The 26561-nt window shown below is 46.5% G+C and overlaps 2 protein-coding genes across 2 annotated transcripts in view; one reads left to right on the forward strand and one right to left on the reverse strand.

Moving 5' to 3' along the window:
* Positions 1 to 145: 145 nt before the first annotated feature.
* On the reverse strand, positions 146 to 15135 carry UBE2J2 (ubiquitin conjugating enzyme E2 J2). Its single transcript, XM_083454301.1, has 7 exons — positions 14912 to 15135; positions 9706 to 9836; positions 8698 to 8738; positions 7532 to 7634; positions 5631 to 5769; positions 5395 to 5475; positions 146 to 3735 (listed from the first exon to the last, which is right to left on the reverse strand). The coding sequence occupies exons 2-7, from the start codon at positions 9834 to 9836 to the stop codon at positions 3448 to 3450; spliced, it is 783 nt and encodes a 260-aa protein (XP_083310427.1). The 5' UTR covers positions 14912 to 15135; the 3' UTR covers positions 146 to 3447.
* A 3281-nt stretch (positions 15136 to 18416) lies between these two features.
* The window catches only part of SCNN1D (sodium channel epithelial 1 subunit delta), a 65994-nt gene continuing 57849 nt past the window's right edge, over positions 18417 to 26561 (forward strand). Inside the window, exon 1 of the mRNA XM_083453980.1 lies at positions 18417 to 18570. The gene's annotated coding sequence lies outside the window, so the exon portion shown is untranslated. The remainder of the gene's footprint in view (positions 18571 to 26561) is intronic.

A 26561-nucleotide genomic window follows, 5' to 3' on the forward strand; every position in this document is an offset into this window, starting at 1 on the left:
AGCTCTGTTGCTTTGCTCTGTTGCAGATAACCAGCCTTGCATGCAAGTGAGACCAGGTTCGATCCTCAGCCCCTAGGGCTTTCTTTAAAAAAAAAACAAAGATAAAAAGCACACCACACAGTTCCTAACAGAGAAGACGGAAGCCTTTGTAGAAACAGATACATTTAAGATCTTCTCGTGCTGAGAGAGCAGATGAAAAGCATGTACAGGAGCCCGACTTGAAGAACGATTATAAATAAAATTCAATCAAAAAAAGGGAGGGAAAAAAGGGGAGGGGGGGGAGAGAAGGAAAATAAACACAAAATCTCCAAAGTGTTTTTATAAATACAGATATTAAGTCATTCCTTACCGCACGTCATCTGCACCGCCCGCCCCCACCCGCCCCCCCTACAAGATCTCCTTTCCAAAGATATGGATCTATCCAGTTAGCTTCAACTATTCCATACCTATTTGCAGATAAAATTGATCAAAGCACATATTTACTGATTATCTAAGCTACATGGCTCATGGGTTTAATGCTCTCCGCTTTTGCTACCCCACCCCCTGCAACTACTTTAAATCATCCAGCAGAACCAGGAATCAAGTTATTGGGTGGGTGGGTTTTTTAAAACCTACAAAAGGGGAATAAATGCAGCCGCCTAGATTTGATTTTATTTTTTAAGAGGGGGAGAGAAAGGGGAAATATCACATTCTTAATGCTCAGGAAGTCCCCCTTTATTCTGAGCCTGTGGCAAAGTTTTTTTAAAAAAAGGAATGAAGTGGGTTTTAGGAGCCTAAGAGCCTTTCAACCTCACCAATATTCCTTTGTTAAGTTGGAAATCGAGAAGCCTGTGACTTTATGAAGTGAGCCACGGCCGATTTGGAAAAGGCACTAGCATTCGCCTCTGGGCTGAGGCAAAAGGATTTGGGAAAGATTTGAGCGGGGGCCTCTCAAACCCAGCCATAAACCACATCTCAGCTATTAGGTGACATGCTCTTTTTCTTTGACACGGGAAAAGATTCTACAGTGGCAGAGCTAGGGGAACCTTTGGCCCTCCATAGATTGCTGAACTATACAACTCCCATCAGCCCCAACCAGCATGGGGTGATTGGGGTTGTACTTCAGCTACACCTGGCGGGCCACAGGCCTCCCACATGTCTGCCACAGAGGAGGGCCCAGCAACTTTGGTCGCTTAACCATCGGGTCCCCAAGACAGTCGGGCCGGCGGCTGCAAACACCAGGCCTCCGACCACATTTGCCAAGGCCTTGGGAGCCAATCGCACCGAGCGGGCAGTGCTAAAATGCAACGAGCAAGTAGAGTCACAACCCCCTACAAAATCTGGAGCTCAGTGCTGCTCCTAGCTGTCATATTATGGGTGGAAGATGCACACGTCTGAATTCTCTCTATCACACCCCTCTGCCAGGTTGACACCTGTCCCATGCTAGGTTTTTCTACATGCAGGATATCCTAAACATCCCTCCGTGGGAGAACATCTACCAAAAGCCAAACCATCTCAACCTGTAGCCTGAAAAAGTCCAAATCACGAGAAGGTTCTTCCATGTTGGTTAAGAAACAGCGTCTCTGGCAAAGCCCAGAGGCCTCTGTGAGATTTGAAGCCAAGAGAGGGTCATCTCCTGACCCAGTGGCTGAAGCATGCCCACCTTCCCCACACATTTGAGTGCTACTCTGGTTTATAGTTCCCTATAAGGGTGAAGATTTGGGGTTCAAGCAAGACGAAGTTCCAAAAATCTGAGCAGAGGAGGAGCACCCCTCGATCTGCGTTTACAGGGCAAGTGAGTCACCACTGTTCCTCAACCCAAAGCAAAGCGAAAACCAGTCCCTTCAGGAAACCCACCTGTCGCCTGAGGGATCGCAACAAAGTCCTACTCTGAGCAGACCCGCTGAAATGAACGGACCAAAAATCAGTTACGCCGGTTCATTTCAACTGGGTCGACTCTTTGAGGAAGGCCAACGCCGAAGGCAAATCCCCGTGACGTAGCTTGAGGGGGCTTTGCTCCCCACATGCTCGATGTCGACGGAAAGTCTTCCGAAATCTGCACTGCATTTTGGAGAGATGAATTCTAACTGAACAGCTACACCTGGTGGCCGATTGCGAGGGGCGGGGAGCAACCCCAAAACAACCCTAACATGATCGCAGACTTAAACTGCACTTTTTCAACACAGCTGTTTCAGGGAGGATTTTTTTTAAAAAAGTAACAACTAAGAAAAACACCAACTATAAAAGCCTCCATTAAAAATGAAAAAAGGACAGCAAACGACACCTGGAGACGGACTGTTCAGACTGCTCAATCGACAATTTTTTACAGCTGTGACTGGCAATAGTGAGAGTTTGTGCAGGCCAGGAGTAAATAATAGAAAGAAACCTTGCATTATTGTGACAAGACCCAAAAAAATGTACGTGCACTTAAAATGCACATCCGGCTACCACGAGGGGCCTGGACTAGCCATGATTGTGTGGGATGGCAGGAGGCAAAAAGCAAACCAGCTACCTCTCTTGGCACAACGAGGCTCTCATGGGGACGGCAGAGCAAGCAGTGCCTTGCCCCACTCGCTTAACTATTGTAATCTTTACTTTTTAAAAGAAAAATAGCTTTTTGTGAAGAAAACATCTCTCGCCCCAGATGTAGGACACAAGATGCTTCGTCAAGCATGTCCCTTTTTAAAAAAAATGATGAACGTCTTGGCCTAAGAGCAGACAGACACACTCAACAGCTGAGCACCAGCACATGAAGTGATGGCATTTGGGGCTTGGCATTTGGGAGAGTGTTAGGCAGCTCAACTATTCCTCTACCCTCCTCCATCTCCTCTGTGTCTCCTCTACAAACCACTTCACACAACAGGAAGTTCTAAGGTGTGACCGGCAGTCTACTGAGTCAAAAAAGACCAAAAGGCGGAAGGAGAGAATGCAGAGGTCAACTGGCAGATTTGGAGGGTCATGCAGCCCCCTCCCACCCTGGCGTGACATAGGGAACCCCCTGGTGTCTCCAAAATGTGCAAATCCAAGTGAATACTGAAAAAGAGCTGAAGAATTCCAGAACTGATTCTGAGGTAAGTAAAAACAACACAACAATGCCATTTTGCGGGGAGGGAGGGAGAGGTAGGCAGAAACCGTTTTTCCTCTTGGCTAGTCTATTTTTAAAAATCCCACTTCACCTGTTCCGAGACGCAACTCGTTTCTTCTCCTCCTCTGCCCCAAACTGCATTTGCTACAAATTTTTAAAGGTGGGTTGTTTCCCCCCCCCCCTTCCCCCATCCCCCAAACTAAACCCATGAGCCAAACTTTAGTTTTTACCTGTACATCGCGGTATTTATCCCAGAGTCGGGAATAAGATACCTAGGGAGTCCCATACGCTTTTGTTTTGTTTTCCTGCCGCTACCACTAATTTTGGTCTTGGAACCGGGAGGGGTGTAGGTGGATGGGTTGGAGGGAGGAAAAACAGCGCCTTCACTCCTGCGCTATGCTCCTCAGGACGTACTTCACCGTGTAGGCGAAGGCCGCAAAGCCAACTATAACAAACAAGTTCGCCAAAGCTCCGCCCAGGAGTCCATGGTTCCGATTGGCCTGCTGCAGGCCAGGGTGGTTGTTGGCAGCGGCCAATGGGATGTGACCGTTGAGGAGGGGCAGCCCATTCTGGACGTGGTGGGCTTCCCCGTCGGGGACGACGTCCGGGAGCGGGAGGGTCAGGGGCCGGCTGTGGAGATCTTCTCGCGCCTTTTGCTTCTGCTTGATTTCCTGCGACAGGGAAAAACAGGGAAGGGAGATCAGAGAGGGGCAATGTCTGTGCTGGCGCTGACAAACCGATTTGTTTATTGCAGATACCAGACACTTGCCGCCCAAAGGTCTACAAGCAACTTGCGTTAAAGAGAAACATGTGCACATACATAATATCACCGGGGGGGGGGGGGAGAGAGGCAGGGACCGTATTATACGTTAATATTTAGTGTAACATAAAAACAAAAGCACCACATTAGGTCCGTAAACTGTAGCAAACACGATTTGCACTGTTGGCACCAGTCTGTCTCGAGAGACAGTGGAGTGCGCCTCTGGGGTGAAGTCAAACTGCTGTGTTAGCAGTGCTGAAGTGACCTCCTCGGGGTGCAAGGCTGGGTAGTATGCATTGTATGGAGGTCCTGGGCTGCCCAGACAACAAGACCTGCCTCTTGGCCTCACTGATGCAGTTCAAAGGAAAGCAGAGCAAATACATCTGGCACCAGCTTGGCTGCAGTTGTTGTTGTTGCTGTTAATTGAATTTATATACTGTCCTATACTCGGGGATCTCAGGAAGAAGAAAAGAGTTTGGATTTGATATCCCGCTTTATCACTACCCTAGGGAGTCTCAAAGCAGCTAACATTGTCCTTTCCCTTCCTCCCCCACAACAAACACTCTTTGAGATGAGTGAGGCTGAGAGACTTCAGAGAAGTGTGACTGGCCCAAGGTCACCCAGCAGCTGCATGTGGAGGAGCGGAGACGCGAACCCAGTTCCCCAGATTACGAGTCTACCGCTCCTAACCACTTCACCACACTGGTGGAGGATTGTACACAGAATAAAATCAAGACATAAAACCACAAAATAAATAAAAACAAGAACCCAAAAGCCGCCCTCAAAAAAACAACATTTTAAAGGAGCATAGGATGTAAATCAGATCAACCAAAGGCCTGGTTAAAAAGGAATGTTTTTGCCTGGCACCTAAAGGTGTATAATGAAGGTCCCCCCCACAGATGGGGAGCCACTGCAGAGAAGGCCCGTTCTCTCAAGGAGGAGGCACAGGGAGAAGGGCCTAAGAAGATGATTTCAGGGTCTAGGTAGGTTCATATGGAAAGAGGTGGTCCTTGAGGTACTGTGGTCCTGAGTTACCGGAAGGAGGCGTACAATGCACCAGTCAGTGTAGACTTTACCGAGCTAGATGGACCAAGGTACTGAGCCAGTATAAGGCAGCTTCCTAGGTCCCTCCCCCCCCCCCGCCTCTAGGTGCAATAAAATTGATGCCATCAAGGTCGCCCAGAAAGGCCGTCTTATACTGGTTTAGATGCATTGGTCAATCTAGCTTGTCTGACACTGAATGGCACCTTGGGCAACAGGTCAGTCAGTGCAGACATGCCAAACTAAGATGAACCAGGAGCTCAGTGGCAGAGCATCTGCAATGCATACAGAAGGTCCCGGGTTCAATCCCCAATGGCATTTCCAGGTAGGGCTTGGGGGGTGAAATAGACTCCATCCTAAAATCCCAGTATAGACAATACTAAGCTGGATGGACCAATGGTTTGACTTGGTATAAGGCAACTTCCTGTGTTCCTGTGATACTAGAGGTAACCTACAGCCAACCGTGACTATTGCACCATGCACATTGATCCCGTTTTGCTAATACCAGTTTCCAAATGTTCGAGCTTACCTCCACCACGTCAGGGAATAATTCACAGAAGACTTTGTCTTTGACGTTAAATGCTAAACTCTGCGACGCAAGCTGCCTTTTCTGTTGAGAGACGGGGAACAAAAAGAAAAGGTGGGCATCAGTTTGGAGCCGGCATTTTTGCAAATGAAACAACTGAACTTTGGAGGACCTCCGCAGCATTCCGTTATTTATTTTTCATAGGCAGCTAGCAGATCCTGCCCTGGGAGGTTACTTACTGTGAACTCTGACGTTTCTATACTGCCCAGAGTGGGACCTTTTTCAACCATAAAACTAAGAAGGCCTGTTAAGATGGTCGAGACCGACCACGCTGGGTTCCACGTGTCCGGGTGGAAGTCGGTAATCGAAAGACATAGCCTGCAAGGGAAAAGGTCAGTACAAAATTAGATGAAACTCCACCAAAGATCATCAGAACTACATTTTTACCAAACCGCCTCCCTTCCACCACAAAACCCCCACTCATTTAAACAAGAGAAAGAAAGCGTGTTTTGCATCCCCGCAACCAAAGAATCATGTGAACTGTAGGTTGTTAAAGTTGCTGGGAATTGTAGTTCTATCAAGCGTAAACTACAGTTCCCAGGATTCTTGGGGGCGGGACACGGTTTAAATGTATGACACAAGGTATATGAGACAGCAAGGCACATAAACCTCAATATAGGTATCTGAGACAATAAGAACAGTCCAGATTAGGAAGCAAGCATGAAACTGTAGCTCAGTCATTAGCACCCCAGTGCAACGCTATCAATCCACTGGCTATTTCTGCCTCTTTCAAATACAGCAGATCCTCCAAAAAGTACTTTCAAAGTTCCTCTCACCTTCTGCACATTATATTCTGGCAAGTGACATGTGGTTCTTTAACCAAAGGTTGCATTAGGATATTAACAAAATATCTATTTACACTTATTTCAGATTTTGCAAAGACGAGAGAAAATTCTATCCATTCTCTTGCATCTTTATCTCTCTCTCTGTTTCCTTTTCCCTGTTTATGATGGTGTCCTTGAGCACCAATAACGTCAGCTAGCGCTGAGGAGTTCTTTATAAACACTTTGTTTATCCCGCCAAAGAAACAAGTTTGCTGGCCTCTGCTGCAGATTAAGCCAAAATCTTCCCACAGGGTTGAGCAAATTCCCAAGCTCTTTATACAGCATGAGTTTTCTAGGAGGTGAAGTGTCTTAAAACGGGCTTGAGAGTGTGGAAGCTGGCCGCTCCCAGTCGGTTTCAGAAGGATTTGATAAAGGTTACGTTGTCTACTTGAGGCAGCTTAAAATGTGACTAGAAAAAAGAGCTCACATGTGGTCCCATCGCCATCTTATCTGTTTCAATCTACTCTTGCCTCCGGCCCTGCCCATCACCGGCAAATGCACACACTCACACCCAGAGGTTGCCTAGAAGGGAAAGCTATAACTGGATTACTGCAATGTGCTCTATGTGGGACTGCCCTTGAAGATGGCGCTGACACTCCAACTGGGCTAAAATGTAGTAGCCAGCTTCCTGGCTGTGGTTCCATTTAGATCGCATATAATTCTTGAAGATGCAAAGCTTCAGCCTGGCCTCTGACACCTCAAGATTGTTTGTGATTTGTTTTAAACTGTTCTTAAAGTTATATTTAAATTTGTTTGCAACCCACACTCTGGGAACTTAAGAGTGGAAGGAAGGAAATTAAATTAACAATACTCAGGTCCTTGGGCTCAAAATTATTCCTTGCATCTTGTTTAACAGCAGAGCATGTGCTTTCTACGCAGGAGGGCTCATTTGCCACATAAATGGATCCCAGGTTAACAAAGCTGAGAATCGCCGAGACTAGAGGAGTTTGGTCATCCAGAGCAGACAATGTCTGGATACAGATAGGCCTAGAGATTGCCTCTGCAAAAGCTAGCTTCCTGTGCTGATGGGACAAAAAGGGGGGGACCCCTTGGCAAAGAGATCTGTGGACCAGCTTAGATCCAACATATCAGAGTGAGGTGAGGTGGGGGGAACAGTATTGAAGGCTGACTTTGCCCCCTCCGACCCCTCACCCAGCATTGGATTTTAGAATCCAGCTTTCTATAAGACACTGCTCGGCTTTGAAGTCATTGGCTGTAACGGTAAGGACGGGCAGACATTAAAGGAAGCTACTTACCTTGTATTGCATTTAAATCTTCCATTCGGTGTTATCATATAAATACTAGGAGGTTTGAAAGGAAATTCTCTGGGGAAGATTAGTTTCCCGTGATAATAGCCACCTAAAGTGCAGGAAAGGAAATAAAAACAACCCGTATTCAATTAGCAGCAAAGGTGGGGAGCTCCAGGTTTGCTCAAAATCAGCCTGGCAGATGCACTGAACACCCGACGGCAATTCAAACACACACACCCTGCTACCACCACCCCCCCCCCAAAAAAACCTACAAATGGCTGTCAACGGCAATCAAACTGGTCACGTCAAATATGAAGCAGGCCTGAGGCCACCAAAAAGAGAGATACAGCTTTATGGGCTGTGGGAGCCTCTAAAAAACTTATCTAGCCAGGGTAGTAAGAAGCATCTGTAGGAAAAGGGAGAGATCGGACTGCAGGGGCTCTCTACCAGCTCTGATGAAAAGACAAGCACCTTTGGCCTCCTCCTCCCCAAATCTTCCCATTCCAGCCAAGTTAGCTCACTGCAAGAACTAAGGACGGATGCCCATGTTTGCTTTAACCCTCTCTTGTCCTTTCGTGTTGTGTTTTTTAGGACTGCGGGTCAGAGGACAGGGAATGTCTTACTGGTATTCATAAGCCACTCTGGGAGCCTGGGGGGGGGGGTGAAGTAAACAAGCCTTCCTCAAAATGCTCTGACAACACCATCAATATGTGCTTTAGATCTGTGTCGTTGCTGGTGGTACTTGGTGACTTCCCCCTTCTATATCTAAACCATTTATATACAGTGGTACCTCGGGTTACATACTTAATTCGTCCCGGAGGTCCGTTCTTAACCTGAAACTGTTCTTAACCTGAAGCACCACTTTAGCTAATGGAGCCTCCTGCTGCTGCTGCACCGCCGCTGCACGATTTCTGTTCTCATCCTGAAGCAAAGTTCTTAACCTGAGGTACTATTTCTGGGTTAGCGGAGTCTGTAACCTGAAGCGTATGTAACCAGAGGTACCACTGTATATAAATGGTTTAGATATAGAAGGGGGAAGTCACCAAGTACCACCAGCAACGACACAGATCTAAAGCACGTATTGTTGGTGTGGTTAGAGCATTTTAAGGCTTGTTTACTTCATAGTCTAGCTTTATTTTTATCTGGCGTTTCAAATGGTAGCTGCGATTTACCTTCGTACGGCGTCAACTCGGGTCCCCGTACAACATAGTGCCTAAGGGAGAAAGGGAGAGCTTTTATTGCACAGTTTCCAAGGAAATGGGATAGGGAAGGGGGAGAGAGAAAAGGAAAGAAATAGATTACATATTATATCCCCACTTCAAAAAGCAGGCTTGCTATAGGCAGCCCTGCAGGAACACTGTATAGTTTCGTGATGTGGGGTAGAAGAATCATCCCATATCTAAAAACACTTACAAGTGGATGCAATTTCAGTTAAATTTGGGGCACCACAGAGCAATGTTGGTAATGATTCATTTGATAAAGAGAACAGATCCTAGGCTTGCAATTAATTTTCTCCGGGTGACATGTCTCATCATGTTATGTGCATTTACACACACACCACACCAGTGTGGTTTAGTGGTCAAGAGTGCTGGGTTGAGGCCTGCGAGACCAGGCGTCAAACCCCCACTTGGCCAGGAAGTGTGGGTGACCTTCAGCCCGTGACTGCCTCATAGCATCCCCTACCTTACAGGGTCGTTGTGGAGATTAATGGGGAAGACCAGTTGTGCCACACTGAGCAATGTGGAAGAAAGGTGAGATATAAAAGCAGGTTCTGAGTGCAGGCAACAACTGCCTTAGGTGTTTCCAACTGACATGCAACCATGCATGTGTGCACTGCGCCAACCCCAGAAATGGCCAGAAAAGGGGGTGGAGCAGGGTTGCATGCGCTCCACTGCCATGTGCGGGGGTCAGGAATGCAATTGCTGCACAAGACGGTCATTGCCTGTAGATATACATGGAATGTCTCCCTTAAGGGTCAACAGGCTTCTGTGTTTGTCGGATGATCTCATCAAGCACGCTTTCACCATAAATAAAGAAGAGGGCTGTATCCAATGAAATCCTACGCAGTCTACCCAAGTTATCTGTGTCCATCCATTTCAATGGGTCTACTCCATGTAGGACCAACATTGATGACCACCCAAAAGGCTGTGACCCCTGCCCGGTTGGCCCCCATTCCTTACCATTCAAGGATATTTGACGGTAGAGGTTCAGCACATATATAAGGCACTGGGTCTTTTTTAATTCGCAGGTAGTCCTGTTTGAGTCTCTGGGTAGCTGTCGTGGGTGCTCGCTTATTACTATTGCTGCTCATCTGCCAATAAAGAGGGTGGGGGAAGGGAAAGTACACTTATTTATTTATTTCAGCATTTTAAACTTCCCTTTCAGCCAGAGACTTTCAGAGCAGCTTACAAAAATCATTACTAAAGACAAGTTTCCCTGCTCTCAGGACTCACAATCTAAAAAGACACAGCACATGAGGAAAAGGGGAGGAGGAGGGAAGAGGAAAAGGCAACGCTCAAGCGCAAGTTCTTCAAGCTGCAGGAGTAGAGCTGGTGACAATGTCGAGACCAGGAAGGACAACACAGTTCCTGTCTCACCAAACTTATATATACACACACCCAAGTTGTTTGTGTTGCCAGGGCAGACGGCAGCCAATGGCAAGAAGATCAACAGCGCCAGCAAGAAGACTTTCTACCACATGCGATGCTTCTATTACCCACTGCCAAACCAGGAGCAACAGCTGCCAATCTAATGCTCTGGAACCCAGCAACTGCAGAAGAGCAGAAAGCGGAAGGGCAGTGCCAAGCTAATCAGAACTTTGACCGAAGTCCCTCAATTTTGCCCACTTTTCTGGCACCTGCAGAACATCAACCTTCACTAACAAGTCCCAGCTGCCTACAAGAGCCTTTGCAAAGGCCCTCAAAGGATTAACGAGGACACATTTCCCCTGTCTGTCTCCCAACAAAGGTCACCATACATACAGGGTGACCAGAGCAGTTTCTGTGTCAAAACCAGGCCTAAATCCCAATTTAAATGGATGTAGAAAATCATTTTCCTGCAGTAGCACCTCAGTCTGGTCCATGTAAACCCACTAAAGAACTTTGCCCAAGAAGAGGAGATTGGCAGCTGGGCAGTAGTTAGTTAGATTTTCTGAATCCGGGAAATTTCTTAAGGAGTTGTTTTCTCATTTTTTCAGTTAATTTGCCTTAACTTTACACTCTGGGTAGGGGAGCAGCTTCTGGACTCAGAGAAAGGAGTGGAGGGGTGGGGAGAAGAAGCTCAACATTTTCTTGTGCAATATTGGTTATCGAAGGTCAAACTGATAAAAGTTCCCTTTAAGCACACCACGCTCAAACAAAATATTCCAAAAAAGCTCTCAGGGTTTTGACTGTTTGATCCAGCAGGACAATGAACGTTAAGAAGCATAATGGGTGTTGGAGAGTTAGGAACAGCCTGGCTTGTCCCACAGAAGTTCAAGGACTATTTTTTTAGGAAAAGGAGGGGTGAATAAGCTTTCTGAGCTTTGTGAGAAGCCACCGACCAAAGATTGGGGGGGGGGGGGGAAGGTCTCTGTAGATCAGAGTCAAAACCTGCTTTATTCTGGAATTAAATTTATCAGGAGATTAAAGATTATTAAAACGCACATTCAAATTTCTCCTCAGTTATTCCCTTACTAAACACATAGACAGGCATGATGAAAAGATGCAGCCAAAAGGAAATTCTGGCATGGATGTGGGCAGCAGCATCTCTATAGAACAGCAGTGGAAATCGTTTGAAAATCTGAGTTTATTCTTATGGCCTAAGAATCTCTGGAACCTAGTTACGGCAGAAAAACACACACATACGTTATGGGTCCCAAAGGGACAGGAAGATCACTTCTGCTCAATATGGTGGGATTTTATTTCAAATAGTTTAGTTTCAGATTTACAGGTACCTCCCCCCGCCATGCCGTCTTAATGAATATGGATTTCATTGTTCCAAATTGGGTGTTATTATTTAATATGTTTAGGCTTTATATGCCCTGCATTTAGTTGGATATACAGTGGTATCTCGGGTTAAGTACTTAATTCGTTCCAGAGGTCTGTTCTTAACCTGAAACTGTTCTTAACCTGAAGCACTTTAGCTAATGGGGCCTCCTGCTGCCGTAGCACGATTTCTGTTCTCATCCTGAAGCAAAGTTCTTAACCTGAAGCACTATTTCTGGGTTAGCAGAGTCTGTAACCTGAAGCGTATGTAACCTGAGGTAGCACTGTATTACTGAATTTTTGTTACTGTTTACCTGTCCGTGTGGGTCCATATTAAACAAAAAACCCTAAATAGGTTAGCAGTTACTAGACGACTTAACTGTTGTTAATAAGGCTGCATACCTGCCATTTCTCCCCAGCCCCACAAAAACGAAACTTGGGAGTCGTAGTTTAATCCATCACACAGCTGCAATTCCGATCACCCTTAAACTACAGTTCCCAGGATTTTTCCAGGGGGCGTGCTTTAACATATGGTGTGTACATGGCCTAAGAATCAGCTATTCCAATCGATGGCTGCCCTTCCACATCCAGAAACTCTTCAAAGGCAACCTCTTAACCCCGCTCTTTGTTCAATGGCAGTGCGCCTCTGAAGACCACACGTTGAGGTCAAGGAGTGAGAGGACATTTTGGCCTTCGTTTCTTGCTTTGTGTGCATCCCAGAGTCATGTGGGCTGTACAGGCTGCTGGACTTTATGGGCCTTTGGTTTGATCGAGTTGGGCAGCTGATTTGCTGGGATTAAAACCTTCAGGTGCGGAGGAAGTGAGACCAAGTGGCAGAGTGACAAACAACACAGAAGGCTGCCGCGTTTAAGATTCAGTCATTTGAACGGCCACTCTGGAATGTGATGACTGCACAGGCTGGTCTGATGTACCCAGGATGTTATTAGGAAAGGATCAAATACTTTGTTGGGAACTAGTGCCAAACACCAGCAATCATCCATGAGAGCCGAGGCCAGAACCTCCATGGTCCGAGCCAGTGTACCTCAGGGGCGGCATGTCCCATTTCACCGTTTGCGGTCAAATGGGAAGTGCCACCCTGCTCTGCTGCACCGCCCCCAGACCGCCCGCCATGCCACCTCTGCCACTGGCGCAGAAGCACCGCTGGCACAGGCGCCAATTTACGGCAAGCTATTGCAAGATTTTGGTGAGATCTCACTGGAAATTGGCTAGGTATTTATCTAAGTAGCTGCGAGAGAGTGGAACATCTCACTACACAACCAGAGCTGGAGGTTACCAGCTCTTTAAAGCTGGATGGCCTACACCTAGCCCAATTCTTGACTGAAAAATGTAACATTAATGCATAATACACTGAGAAGTGCACCCAGTCACATGTTTAACTTATGGAACAGACTGCTGCAAGATGTGGCAACAACCATTGGCTTGGATTCCTTTAAAAGGGGATGAGACAAATTCAGGAGGATAAGGCTTTCAACGGCAACTAGTTGTGATTACTATATGCCACCTCCAGGATCAGAGGCAGAAGAATACATCTGAACAGCTGTTTGTGGTGAACAACATGGAGAAAAGGGCTTCGGATCCTGATTCTCAGAGGCAGCTGGTTGGCCACTGTGAGAAATTGGGTGCTGGACTGGATGGAAATTAGATCTTCTGAAGAAGTAATACAATAGTTCTGATGGAAGTGGAGGAGTAGAGAGATACAGTAGTTTTGATGGGGTTTTTTAAACGTTAGACAAAATCACCTAGATTTGTCAATGGCTACCAATCATGATTGCTATACAGAACCCCCCAAAAACATAGAAAGCTGCCTTACGCCAGATCAGCTCACTGATCTGTCTAGCTCAGTACAGTCTACACTGGCAGCAGCTCCTCAGGGTTCCAGATAAGGCCTTTGCCAGCACTACTTGAAGGCTCTAGAGGCTGAACAGGGGATCTTCTGTATGTATCTCATTAGCTCTACTACTGAGCTATGCATGGCCCTTTCATTAAGTCAGAGAAAGCTGCCTTAGCTAAATGGCACAATGGCCTAGGGTAAGTACTCTGAATAGCAACGGCTCTCAAAGAACCAGAAGCAGTCTACAGAAGATATCAATTACCAGTTCCTGAGGAGTAAACAACATGAAGAAAACGTTGCTCTCATGTCTTGCTTATTGGCTATCTAGGGGCATCTAGCTGAACACTGCCAGAAACAGAAAACTGAGCCGGGCAGAACTTTTGGTGTCTCTTCTGAGGTTCTTGGCCATGATACACAGGAACAGAGCAGAACATCTGTGTACAGAGATAGAAGATCTCTAAATATTGAGTTGTATCCAAGAGCAGGCCCATTAAAATCAATGGACCTAAGTTTGGAATGCCCATTAATTTCAATGGGTCAACTCCAACTAGGATTAGCACTGGACAGAAGCCGTAGCTGCTAGAGCTCATTCCACAGGGGAGGGCTGTTGCAAACATGCCCTGTTTGTTTATTAGGTTTTAACCCACTTTTTAAGCAAATCTCCTCACAAAGCAGCAAGCTTAACATACAGCTAACAATACAAAACAAGTGTTTAAAAGTTTTTAAAAGTATTACCAAAGATTAAGAGTTAGCTAGCACATTTTAAAAGTCCAACCCCAGAATCAAAAAATGCAACAGGTGGTTTAAAGTGCTGGTCCTGCTCTGTGCAGACTCACTGAAATTAATAGGCTTTGGTTGATTAACCAAATGGACCTACTCCAAGTAAATCTAGGTTATATACATAGCCCAATGGGTTACAGCAACCAAGTACAGTAAGTTCTACTTAAGACGTGTCAAAATCAATGAATCTCTGGTCATTGGTGTCCATTGGTTTTTATGCACCTACTCTGAGGACAAAAGCGACAATCTGTAAAATAAGCAGAAACTTAACTGCAACGCACCTTGTCCCCAAGCTCTGTAGAAGAGTGAGGTTGTGGGCTCCCCACAGACCCCTGACCGGGGTCTGCTGCCAGTCAGTGCAAGCAATACTGAGCTACATGGGCCAAGGGTCGGACTCGGTGTAAACAGAGCTTCCCGTATCCCTATCTCGGGGGCCGAGCTCCTCCGAAAACCCCAGGTTCAATCCCCGGCGGCGTCTCCAGGTAAGGCCCTCCGAACCCCTGGAGAGCTGCTGCCAGCTAGTGCAGGCGGCAGTGGTTTCCAACGCGCCTTTCCCACTTCCTGCGGAGAGCCACCCCAAAGGGAGAGGGGGTTCGGAGGCTCCCCATACGCGCCGGCCTAGAAAGGATGCGGGCCTTTTGGTCGGACACGGCCATTCGGCTTCCCAGGCCAGAAGCTGCACCCCATAATAACAAAAGAACATTCTCCCCCCACAAAGCCGCTCCTCCTTCCTTGGCCTGCCTGGCTCCTTCTTTCCTCCTCCCTCCACTCCTCCTTTCCTCGACTCACCTCTCCCTGCTGGGCTCAGGGCCCCCCTGCGCGGCCTCGGGGCGGGGGAAAGGGGGAAGGAGGGGAGCCGGAGCCGGAGTCGGCCTCTCAGCCTGGGCGTCTCGCTGGGTCCCTCAGGCGCTCTTCCCGCCGCCGCCACCGCCGCCGCGACCCTCCAAGATGGCTGCCCAAGGCAGGCGCCGAGTAAAGACCGGCTTCCCGTTTTTTCCCCACCTACTTCCGGTTCCTGCGGAGGATGAAAAGGAGAGGAGCACATCCAGGAGGCGACGCTCTGGGCCGCGGTCGGAGATGGGGGATTTGGAAGGGAAATGTACGATAGAGAAAGGTGTGGGGTTTTTCTTTGCGTCACTTCCTGTGCAGAACCGATGTCATCACCATTGTAACCCCTCGCAAGATTGTACAGGAGGGGGTTGGCGGCTTCGCCAAGAGAGTTTACAGGAGGCCTATGGGCAATAGAGATAGTAAAGTGTAGAGTGACCTACGACTCCTTACATCTTTTTTTTTTTAATTTAGGATTCTCCATTTGATTTGAGATTTGTATGGTGGTTTTTCTAGCAACAGAAGCAAAGGGAAAAAGAGGCTCACAACGATAAAACCAATAGATTCTTTTTTAAAAAAATCAATATGGTAGTCTGATCGTACCAACAACAGCACAGTAATCTGATCGTACCAACATGAAGAAACCGTACATTTAAAGCACTTTTACGCCACTTATTTATTTTTTATTATTACTTACTTGTTAAATTCATCCGAGGATCACGCGGCGATTTACAGTAAAAAAAGAGTAATGGCTTTCCCCAAATAATGCTGGGAGCTGTAGCGAAATAAGTCATCTGCAGCATAATGGGTAAGCATAGCCTGCTATTTCATTTCATTTCATTTCATTAGTTTTATACCACCCTTCATCCGAAGATCACAGGGCGGTTCACAAGATAAATATGCGTGTAAAGGTATTGTCACTCTACACGATATTAAGTCTATGGTGATTGGCAACACATTCTCCTCGTTCCATATCGAATGGGTCTAGCGCGGTTACGTGGCTTGATGTGCGCCTGCGCGATAGAGCTTCTGCCCGCTTTGATCCTTGGTGGCTGCTCACCTTGACTGCTGCCAAGGGGAGAGCGATGCGCTTTCTAGCCTCTCAGAAGCAAACAAAGCAGCGATTACTACTACTACTACATTTATTCATCACATGAAGAAAAAAAAAGAATATCAAAGTGACTTAACAAAATATTTAAAAACACCAAGCAACTTGTTGACTGTGTAAAAATCAAATGCTGTAGAAACGAGCATCTCTAAAGGTATTCACCCAATAACAAGAATAAAGAAGGGTGCATTATTTTTATTAATTTCTTTTTGTTCTACAAACCACATTATTCTAAAAACAACAACCCCCCAAAAAAGCAAAGCAGTTTGCAAAAAATAATAAAACAATTAAATTCTCATTTAAAAACAAGCCCAAGAATCCAAAACCTTCAAAAATAATTAAAACCAATGATCAGCTGAAAAGCAAATTAAAACACATTCCAACATTCCACATGGCTGGATAAAGTTGCCTAAAGAAAAATGTTTTTAGCAAGCGCCGATTAGAGTACAGTGAATCATGTTATGTGTAAGTGTGACTTCTTATATACATAATTTAAATTATATACATCATTTACCTTGGTTCCTCAGGTCTTTGGTAAACAGTCTTTGGTGAACAGTTTGGCAAATGGATCTGAGCATCCCCTGAGCATGTTTAGATAGCGCCTTCTTCCCGAAACGGCTATACGGTGGTACCTCAGGTTACATACGCTTCAGGTTGCATACGCTTCGGGTTACAGACTCCGCTAACCCAGAAATAGTACCTCAGGTTAAGAACTTTGCTTCAGGATGAGAACAGAAATCGTGCGGTGGCAGTGTGGTGGCAGCAGGAGGCCCCATTAGCTAAAGTGGTGCTTCAGGTTAAGAACAGTTTCAGGTTAAGAACGGACCTCCGGAACAAATTAAGTACTTAACCCAAGGTACCACTGTACTTGCACTTTGACGTGCTTTTGAACTGCTAGGTTGGCAGGAGCAGGGACCGAGCAACAGGAGCTCACTCTGTTGCGGGGATTCGAACCGCCGACCTTTTGATCGGCAAGTCCTAGGCTCTGTGGTTTAACCCACAGCGCCACCCGTGTAGATGTGTGTAAATAAAACCATATATCTTAAAGACACTACAGTCTCTGCCATGCCTTGTTTTTCCAAAGGAAAAACAAACTCTGGTTAAGTGCCAAGACCTCTGGAATCTCGCAACCTTCAGCAGAGATTTGGGTGGCCTATAACAATACTTATAGGAGAGGGCTAAGACAAAATGACCACGGACAATTTTAAAAGGTGCTTCGTTAGGTTTCTGTGAGATGAAAGGAACTTCCAAATGGCAAGCAATTAGGAAGATGAAATTGAGGATTAAAAGCCCTGTCTAAATCATAACATATAATTAAGGAATTTTATCATTTTTTTGTTCCGGAGAGAGAAAGAAACTGGATTACTATTCTTGCAACGTTGACGGTACTGTGTATAAAATATACACCCGAATTTACAACACCGAAGGGTTGCAACTGCCCTGGACTCTTCAGTCAGTTTATTGCGCTTGGTTCTCTTCTCTCTGTGTGTGTTTTTGTTTCAACTACAGATAATACTGGGACGCGGGTGGCGCTGTGGGTTAAACCACAGAGCCTAGGACTTGCCGATCAGAACGTCAGCGGTTTGAATCCCGGCAAGGGGGTGAGCTCCCGTTGCTCGGTCCCTGCTCCTGCCCACCTAGCAGTTCGAAAGCACGTCAAAGTGCAAGTAGATAAATAGGTACCACTCTGGAGGGAAGGTAAACAGCATTTGTGTGCGCTGCTCTGGTTCGCCAGAAGCGGCTTAGTCATGCTGGCCACATGACCCGGAAGCTGTACGCCGGCCAGTAAAGCAAGATGAGCGCTGCAACCCCAGAGTTGGCCACGACTGGATCTAATGGTCAGGGATCCCTTTACCTTTACAGATAATACCATTGAGTTGGAAGGGACACCAAGGGTCATCTAGCCCAACCCCCTACAATACAGGTATCAAAAGAACCCTGCTGGATTAAGCCAAGGGCCCATCTGGTCCAGCATCTCGCTCTCACAGTAGCCACTGAGTCGCATCCTCCATCAATTTGACTGGTCCTCTTTTAAATCCACCCAAGTCGGTGAAGCTTGTGGCATCCTTCCGACTGCTGGACCAGATCAGCAGGGCCGTCACGTCCTGGAGTCCATCATTCTGCCAGCTTCCTACCCAGGCCAGCTTCTTTCTCCACTCAGCCCTTTGTCTATCCAGCTCTGCTCCTCTGGTTCCAGTCACCAAGCTGGTATTTTAATCTCACCAATAATGACAGTGTGTTATTAGGCAAACCCGTCTTGCAAAAAAAATGGTTTCAACACCTCTGCTGACTTGTTTTCTCCCGCATGCAAATAAATCACAGTACATTACAGGAACGGCATTCGCTCCTCATCCCAAAGAAAGGATCCAAGTCGTGCGGTTGGTTTGTGTCTCGGGATGGATGCAATTCGCCAAAGCAGAGAAGAAGCTGGGATTTTGACATTTTCTTCTGCGGGAAACTGTTCTGTGTGTGGAGGGCTTTCTGGAATCTCAGGAAGGAATCAGAGTTGAAGGTAAGTGAGCATTTTTTTTCATATTTCAGAGAAATAATAATAATAATAAAACATATATTCCATAAAACATATTTTGTGGCACTGTGCAAAATATGAGCAAGCCAGGGCTGAACTAATATTACCCTTGCCGGTACCTTTCCCCGGAAAACCAGAGGCTCACTATGTCAGGTTTCTGTTGGAAGACCAGACAAACGCTAGAACATTAGCAGTGGCAAAGTTTTTATCGGTGGTTGCAAGAACCAATGATCCCTATATTCTGAACAAAATGCTTGTTTAACCTGGAGGTAGGCTGTATGAATTGTGTATTGCTTTGTAATGATTTGTTGGGTCTCTGAACCGTAATAAAGGTTGATTAATAATAATAATAATAATAATAATACGAAGCCAGACAAACTCAGGCAGTACAAGCCTATTGCCTAGGGCGTCTGTAGTCCAGAGGGCATTCCTAAATTGTTGTTTTAAATGTATGAGGGGCCACAACCCTCCCAGTGTCCAGTTGCAAGCCCTTTTCTCCTCATTCCGTCCAAGTGCTAATTCCATACAAGTGAATGGGTGGCTGATATCCAAGGGCTCTAGTGTTGTGTTTTTCTCTTTTTTAAAAAGTGTGCATGTGTGGAAACCATGTCCCAGGTCCCCATTGCAAGCTCTTTCCTTCGGCTTCCTTCCAAGTTCTCAAGTGAATGGGTAGCTAAGTACAGGTGCTCCAGCTTTATTGGTTTGTTTGCTTTTTAAAAGTGTGTAGGTGTGGATACAGTCTCCCAACTGTCCCATTGCGGGCCTATTCTTCTTCATTCCATCCAAGTGAATGGATACCTTTTGCTTTGTTTGCTTGTATGGAACAAGGTCAAAATGGGGGTGGGGATTAATGATTAAAAGGCAATTTCCTTCCCGAGGAGAATCGCTGGCATATCCGTCTGTCTCGAGAGACAATGGAGTGTGCCTCCAGGGGTGAAGTCAAAACACTGTATCAGCAGCACCAAAGTGACCTTCCCAGGGTGTAAACCTGGGCAATGTGTTTGGAGGTCCTGGGCTGCCCAGATGACAAGACCACCCTCTCAACCTCACTGATGTGGTCCAAACAAAAGCAGAGCAATACATTTGGCACCAGCTGGGCTGCAGGCATTGCCAGAAGGAGGCCTACAAAGCACCATCCAACCATCTTAGGGACTTAGCCAAATACATCTTGGTTGCCAGTGTGGTGTAGTGGTTAAGAGCGGAAGACTCGTAATCTGGGGAACCGGGTTCGCTTCCCCGCTCCTCCACATGCAGCTGCTGGGTGACCTTGGGCTAGTCACGCTTCTCTGAAGTCTCTCAGCCCCACTCACCTCACAGAGTGTTTCTTGTGGGGGAGGAAGGGAAAGGAGAATGTTAACCGCTTTGAGACTCCTTCGGGTAGTGATAAAGCGGGATATCAAATCCAAACTCTTCTCCCAAAGATATCCTGCAAGGCAGCAGTGGTTTAGGATGAGAGTTTTCCTTCTCCTAGATGGGCTACCTTCCCAGGTTGATCAGCTCCATTTCCCCCCCACTTCCCTCTACAGCACATAGAGAAACCACCTTCTTGACCATTGGACCCACTATTGGTCTCGCCGGCTCAATCCGCCAGAGCCTGTCTTCTCATGCAAGGGAAATCCCAAAGTCGCCAGGTACCTTCACTTGGTTTAGCTGGCCAGTTGAAGCCATTCCCAGGATGTGGCCACTGTCCCATGCTGACAGCTTGTGGGAGCCACAGGTGAGAGCTGACTGCAGGGTAGGGACCAAAGACAGACAAACGATCCCAGAAGGATAGTTGCACCCCTCCCCTAATATCCCATACCCTCCCCAAGAGAGTAAGATGCAGAAAAATGCCTTGTTGCCTGAAGCTACCAAATACAGTGGTACCTCAGGTTAGGTACCTAATTCGTTCCGGAGGTCCGTACTTAACCTGAAACTGTTCTTAACCTGAAGCACCGCTTTAGCTAATGGGGCCTCCTGCTGCCGCCATGCAGCCAGAGCACGATTTCTGTTCTCATCCTGAAGCAAAGTTCTTAACCCGAGGTAATATTTCTGTAACCTGAAGCGTATGTAACCTGAAGCGTATGTACCCCGAGGTACCACTGTATGCTGAGGCTGCTCTGATATTGTTGGGAGGGCTTTAAAAAAAAGCTCAGCAGCCTGGGGGTTTGTCTAAAAAAAGCTGAACAATTTTCGAGTTTTCCTTCAAAAGGCTGAAGAATTTTGGGGCCTTCCTTAAAAAAAAAGCTCAACAACAACTTTCAAGGCGTTCTGGTTTTTACTTTTTGAAATATGGCAACCCTAATATCTGTGTAATACAGGCTGCCCATTTCCCCTTTGGGGGTGTTTAGGGGGGTGCCTTCTCTTAGAAATGGACAATGTGGGGCCCTGCAGAGGTTGTTAGACTCCTACTCCCATCATCCCCAGTCAGCATTATTATCATTAAATTTATTTCCTGCCCTCCACCAGCAGGTCCCAGAGCAGGCTCCAACAATTAAAAACTGGGTGGACCCTGAAGACACACCTTTCAGGTGTCAAAAGCGAGGGTAAAGAGGTTGTCTTTAGCACTGGCTGAAAGCTGTACAGGGTAGGTGCCAGACAGGGAAGGAATTCCACGACGTAGGGGCTGGCGCAGAGAAGGCCCTCTTCTAGACCACAAGTGTTATGTACTGAAGTTCTCACCCTGGGCCAGCAGGGGGATACTGTAGATAGTTTTCACTCAGGTCTACATATGCAAATAAGGAATTGAAAGTGACGTTCAGTGATTGGATAGTTACAGAAAGTTGTTACTGTTGCGTTGTAGTGGAGCTCTATATAAGCAGGCTGGATGAACCCTTCAGTTCAGTTCTGTTCTAGCCTGTGAATAAACAAGAGCTGTTTGAAGAATTGCTGTGTCGTCTGATATGTTCACCCACAACTTAACAACCAGCACCCAGATTTCTCAGAGAGGTAGAACAAGAGGGGCCCCTCTTCTGTTCTTAGCACCCAGAGGGCCTGTCAGGACAGAGGAAGTCGCTCAGATATTTGGAGCCTAAGTCATGTAGGGTGTTAAACAAAAATGTGAGCACTTTGAATGGGGCCTGGATATGAACTGCAGTGCAGTAGTTTTAAAACTACGGTAATAAGGGCCTGCCCAGGGGCGATGACAGGAGCTGGAAAACAACATTTGTTGGCACAAGAAGCTGCCTGATACGGAGTCAGCCGCTTGGTCCATCTAGCTAAGTATTGTCTACACGGACTGGCAGCAGGTCTCCAGGGTTTCGGGCAGCCCTACCTGGAGATTCCAGGGATTGACCCTGCGACCTTTTGTGTGCAAGGCAGGTGCTCTAACCACTGAGCTACGGCCACTCCCTGACATACTGCAGGAACGATCTGCCAGTCAAGATTGAGAACGGGAGTGTCTCCAGAATTTCGCCATTTTTCAGGAAGGATTTGGGCCCATCCCAGAAATTTTGGTTGCCCAATTAAAGGGGATTAAAGCGCTAATTCGCCTACGTACAACCAATCCAGATTTTACAAAACAAATACTAAAAGCCTTGACTCTTTGCTGCTGGGAAAGTGTTGGGGAGACATAATGAAAAGTGTGGGATGAAGATACGATTAAGGCGTAACGGCCCCGCAAGCAAATCAAGATGAATGCAAGTTGAATGCTCACTGTTACATATCCACCCTGTAAAGAAATCAGAATGGATGCTCAGCAGGCACAGTCTAACTACTGCGTAAGCCTTTGCTCAAGCAAATGAGGACATTTTCTGGTCACCTGGAGATACCCCAGATACAAGAGCAGAAGACCTTATTCTCATTACAAGAAAGAAGATTCCACCTAAACATCAGGAAGAACTTCCTGACAGTAAGAGCTGTTCGACAGTGGAATTTGCTGCCAAGGAGTGTGGTGGAGTCTCCTTCTTTGGAGGTCTTTAAGCAGAGGCTTGACAACCATATGTCAGGAGTGCTCTGATGGTGTTTCCTGCTTGGCAGGGGGTTGGACTCGATGGCCCTTGTGGTCTCTTCCAACTCTATGATTCTATGATTCATTATTGGAAAGCTGGAGTTGAAACATGCTCTCATCAACAAATAGAAGTTACATCCAGATAGGGATGGAAGGGTCTGTCGATTTCGCTTCCCTCTATTTCTCATTTTTCCAACCTTAAATTCAGGTCTGCACCAATGTGTGTTTCTCTCTCTCTCTAAATCCTCCTAAAAATTCTACAGCCATTAATACAAACTTATCCTAACAAGTACTTTTTCTGCCTGCAGTTTTGACTAGCATACAGTTCTTTGCACTTCTCCCACGCATAATTTTCTGCCTTTTAAAAATAAGATTGTCTTTTAGATTTTTCTTTGTTTTTTTCCTTTTATATCGGTTTTAGTGCACGTGTTTGCTTACATGTTGTTAAGTCGCTTTGAGGCACCTCGGTGAATTAGCAACCAATAAATTTAAGAATATGGATACCCTGTCTACTAACCAGAGTTTTCAAAGTGGCTTGCAGTATATTTGCTAGCCTACGGCTCGCCAGGTCTTACAGAACTACAAATCCCACCTTCCCTGGCCATTGGTCAGGCTGGCTGGGGCTGGTGGGAGTTGTAGTTCAGCAATGTCCAGAGAGAGACAGGCTCCCAACCACAGTTTAACTGTCTGCCTGTATTTGGATGTTATGCTAAACCATGGTTTAGTGCAACCATTTTCCTCTTTGGTGGCCTCCTGATGTTTTGGAGGTGTACACACAATGTGTTAAGTTGTGGGTTGACATAGCAGACGACACAGCGATTTCTCCAAAGCAGCTCTTTATTTTGTAAGCTGGAACAGAACTGGCTGAGGAGCTCAGTCAGCCTGCTTATATAGAGCTACAGAACAATTGTAACTGTTGCAACATTCTAAAACTATCCAATCACTGAACATCACTTTTTGATTCTTCATTTGCATACAAAACTATCTACAGTATCCCCCTGCTGGCCCAGGGTGAGAACTTCAGTACATAACACAATGCATTTTAAACACATGACTCCTCCCTCCAAAGGATCCTGGGGGCTGTAATTAGAGAGTTACAATTCCCAGTGCACTTCACAAACCCTAGTTCCTGGGATCTTTGCAGGAGCCATATGTTTTTTAAGTGTGGTGTGAACATAGGTCTAGAGCAGCCATCAATCCTAGCTCACAAGGGAGCTGTACTCCCTGAGTCTTTAAAATAAGGCAGGGCACAAAAGTGAAGTAAGAAAAAAGGAGAAGAAAAAGGGGCGGAGAGCCCTTGGAAGTGTAGAGCTTCAATAAACAGTTTCACTGAGGTCCAGTGCTGAGGGCCTTCTGGCGGTTCCCTCGCTGCGAGAAGCCAAGTTACAGGGAGCCAGGCAGAGGGCCTTCTTGGTAGTAGCACCTGCCCTGTGGAACGCCCTCCCACCAGATGTCAAAGACAAAAATAACTACCAAACCTTTAGAAGACATCTGACGGCAGCCCTGTTTAGGGAAGCTTTTAATGTTTAATAGGTTATTGTATTTTAGTGTTTTGTTGGAAGCCACCCAGAGTGGCTGGGGAAACCCAGCCAGAAGGGCGGGGTATAAATAATAATTTATTATTATTTTGCAATAAATGGTTTTCCAGCTTTCCGGAGTCAGCTTTCCTGGGTCATGCTAGAAGCCCCGCTTTCCCTTCCACATGTCTTCGCCCTTTTGATCAATGGCGAGTCTCCGGAGCCATGTAAGCAATCAGCTTCCTAACAAAGTGTCAGCCTACAGCAAGGGAAAACCAAAGTGGTATCATCCAGATATTGTTAGACTCCAACTCCCATCATCCCTGGCACAGCTAGGTAACCCAGGACCTATAACCTGTGTTTACACTTGCTGAATTATTTTGATACCAACAGATAGATGGTTTTTAAAGCATCAAACGGCACTTCAGGCACGATCGCCATTTTCCTGGATCTGAAGGACTGTCACATGGAAGATGGAGCAAGCTCGTATACTGCAGCTCCAGAGGACAGGGCGGTTCAAATTACAATAAATGAAATTCAGAGTGAACATTGGAAAGAACTTCTTGGCAGTAAGAGCCCCTCAACAGTGGAGCGGATGACCTGGGACGGTAGTGGGCTCTCCATCACTGGAGGTTTCTAAACAGAGTTTGGATGGCTGTCTGTCAGGGATTCTTTAGCTGTGATTCCTGCGTTGCAGCAGCGGGTCAGACACAATGACCCCTGGGATCCTTTCCGACTCTACAGTTCTATGATTTATATGGCTTTCGGCATCAGCATTTCAGCTTTCAGCACCGTGAAGTGCTCTGACAAAACAGAAACTGTTAGGTACTGAGCTGAATAGGATCCAAAATGCAGCAGTCTGATTGGTCCTAGAACAATAGGATTCAGAATGCAGCAGTCTGATTGGTCCTAAAACAATAGGATTCAGAATGCAGCAGTCTGATTGGTCCACAGGAGCCACCCAATCCAGCTCCAGGTGGAAGTGAATCCACAACCTGTTTGGCCTACAGGAGAATCCCGGAATTAGCCAATCACGTGGGGCCCATTGTGTAAATAATGTATGTAAAGCAGACATTCTGGGGGAACTTCCATTCCTCCTCACCACTATGAGCTGAATAAAGAGCATGAAATCCACTCCCAACTCCAAGTATACAGTGGTGCCCCGCAAGACGAATGCCTCGCAAGATGGAAAACCCGCTAGACGAAAGGGTTTTCCGTTTTGGAGGTGCTTCGCAGGACGAATTTCTCTATGGGCTTGCTTCGCAAGACGAAAATGTCTTGCGATTCCTGGGGTTTTTTTTCCGCTCCCCACCCCCTTTTTCTAAGGCACTAAGCTGCTAATAGCCTTTTAGCAGCTAATCCGCTAATCCCTTAAGCCTTTAATAGCCACTAATAGCCGCTAAACCACTAATAGCGCTAATCCGCTAATCCGCTAATAGGGTTGCTTCGCAAGATGAAAAAACCGCTAGACGAAGAGACTCGCGGAACGGATTCTTTTCGTCTTGCGAGGCACCACTGTATTTCAGAAACTATGCTGCTACCAAGGCGGCAGTTACAGGCAGCTCCCAATTCACGTGTGTCCGAATTGGGAAATCATGCACGTGTGCAAGGCGCCAGACTCAAAAGTGGCCCGAAAATGTCACTAAAATGTCACTAAAAGGGCGGAACGGGGCCGGGGCAGAACACTTCCCGTGGGCCAGGCCGATGTACATGGTGGTCCGGAACGTAACCCCATTGCAAAACAAGGACTGCCTGTAAACAGCATTGAGAATGGACCACTCACAAGAGCTGAAGGAGCATCTCCACCCCCATCGTTCAGGCAAAACACTGAGGTCCAGATCTGAGGGCCTTCTGGGGGTTCCCTCACTGCGAGAAGTGAGGTTACAGGGAACCTGGCAGAGGGCCTTTTCGGTAGTGGCGCCTGCCCTGTGCAACGCCCTCCCTTCAGATGTCAAAGGACATAAACCACTATCTGACTTTTAGAAGACATCTGAAGGCAGCCAAGTGTTTAGGGAAGTTTTTAATGTTTGATGTTTCATCGTGTTTTTAATATTCTGTTGGGAGCCGCCCAGAGTGGCTGGGGAAACCCAGCCAGATCAGTGGGGTATATCATCATCATCATCATCATTCACTGAAGATAAGCAATGCTGTTGGTATCCTCCAGGTGCTCTGCTTGAGGCCATGTGGTGCAAATGTGTCCAGTGCGTCCATCCAGCAGTTCTCCCTCTTTGCAAACATTGATGGATCTCTGAGCATCTCTTTAGCAATTACTGACAGGCTGTGGTTCTGAGAACTGGAACGTCCAGCAACTGGTTGCTCCACTACTTCAATCAAGATTGCAGATTTATGGTTTCTAAAATGTGTGCGTAGGTTGGTTGTTGTTTTACCTACATATTTGATGCGACATCCCTGGGGCTGGCTTCTGTTTTGGGTTTTTTGCCCTCAGTGATATAGATCATATTGCAGAGCCTTCAGGGGATGTTCCATTTGATGTCGTATGTTCTAACCATCCTGCCACTTTTTGAAGATAG

Source organism: Podarcis tiliguerta (genome assembly GCF_965153285.1).
Source record: "Podarcis tiliguerta genome assembly, chromosome: 8".
Taxonomy (NCBI): Eukaryota; Metazoa; Chordata; class Lepidosauria; order Squamata; family Lacertidae; genus Podarcis; species Podarcis tiliguerta.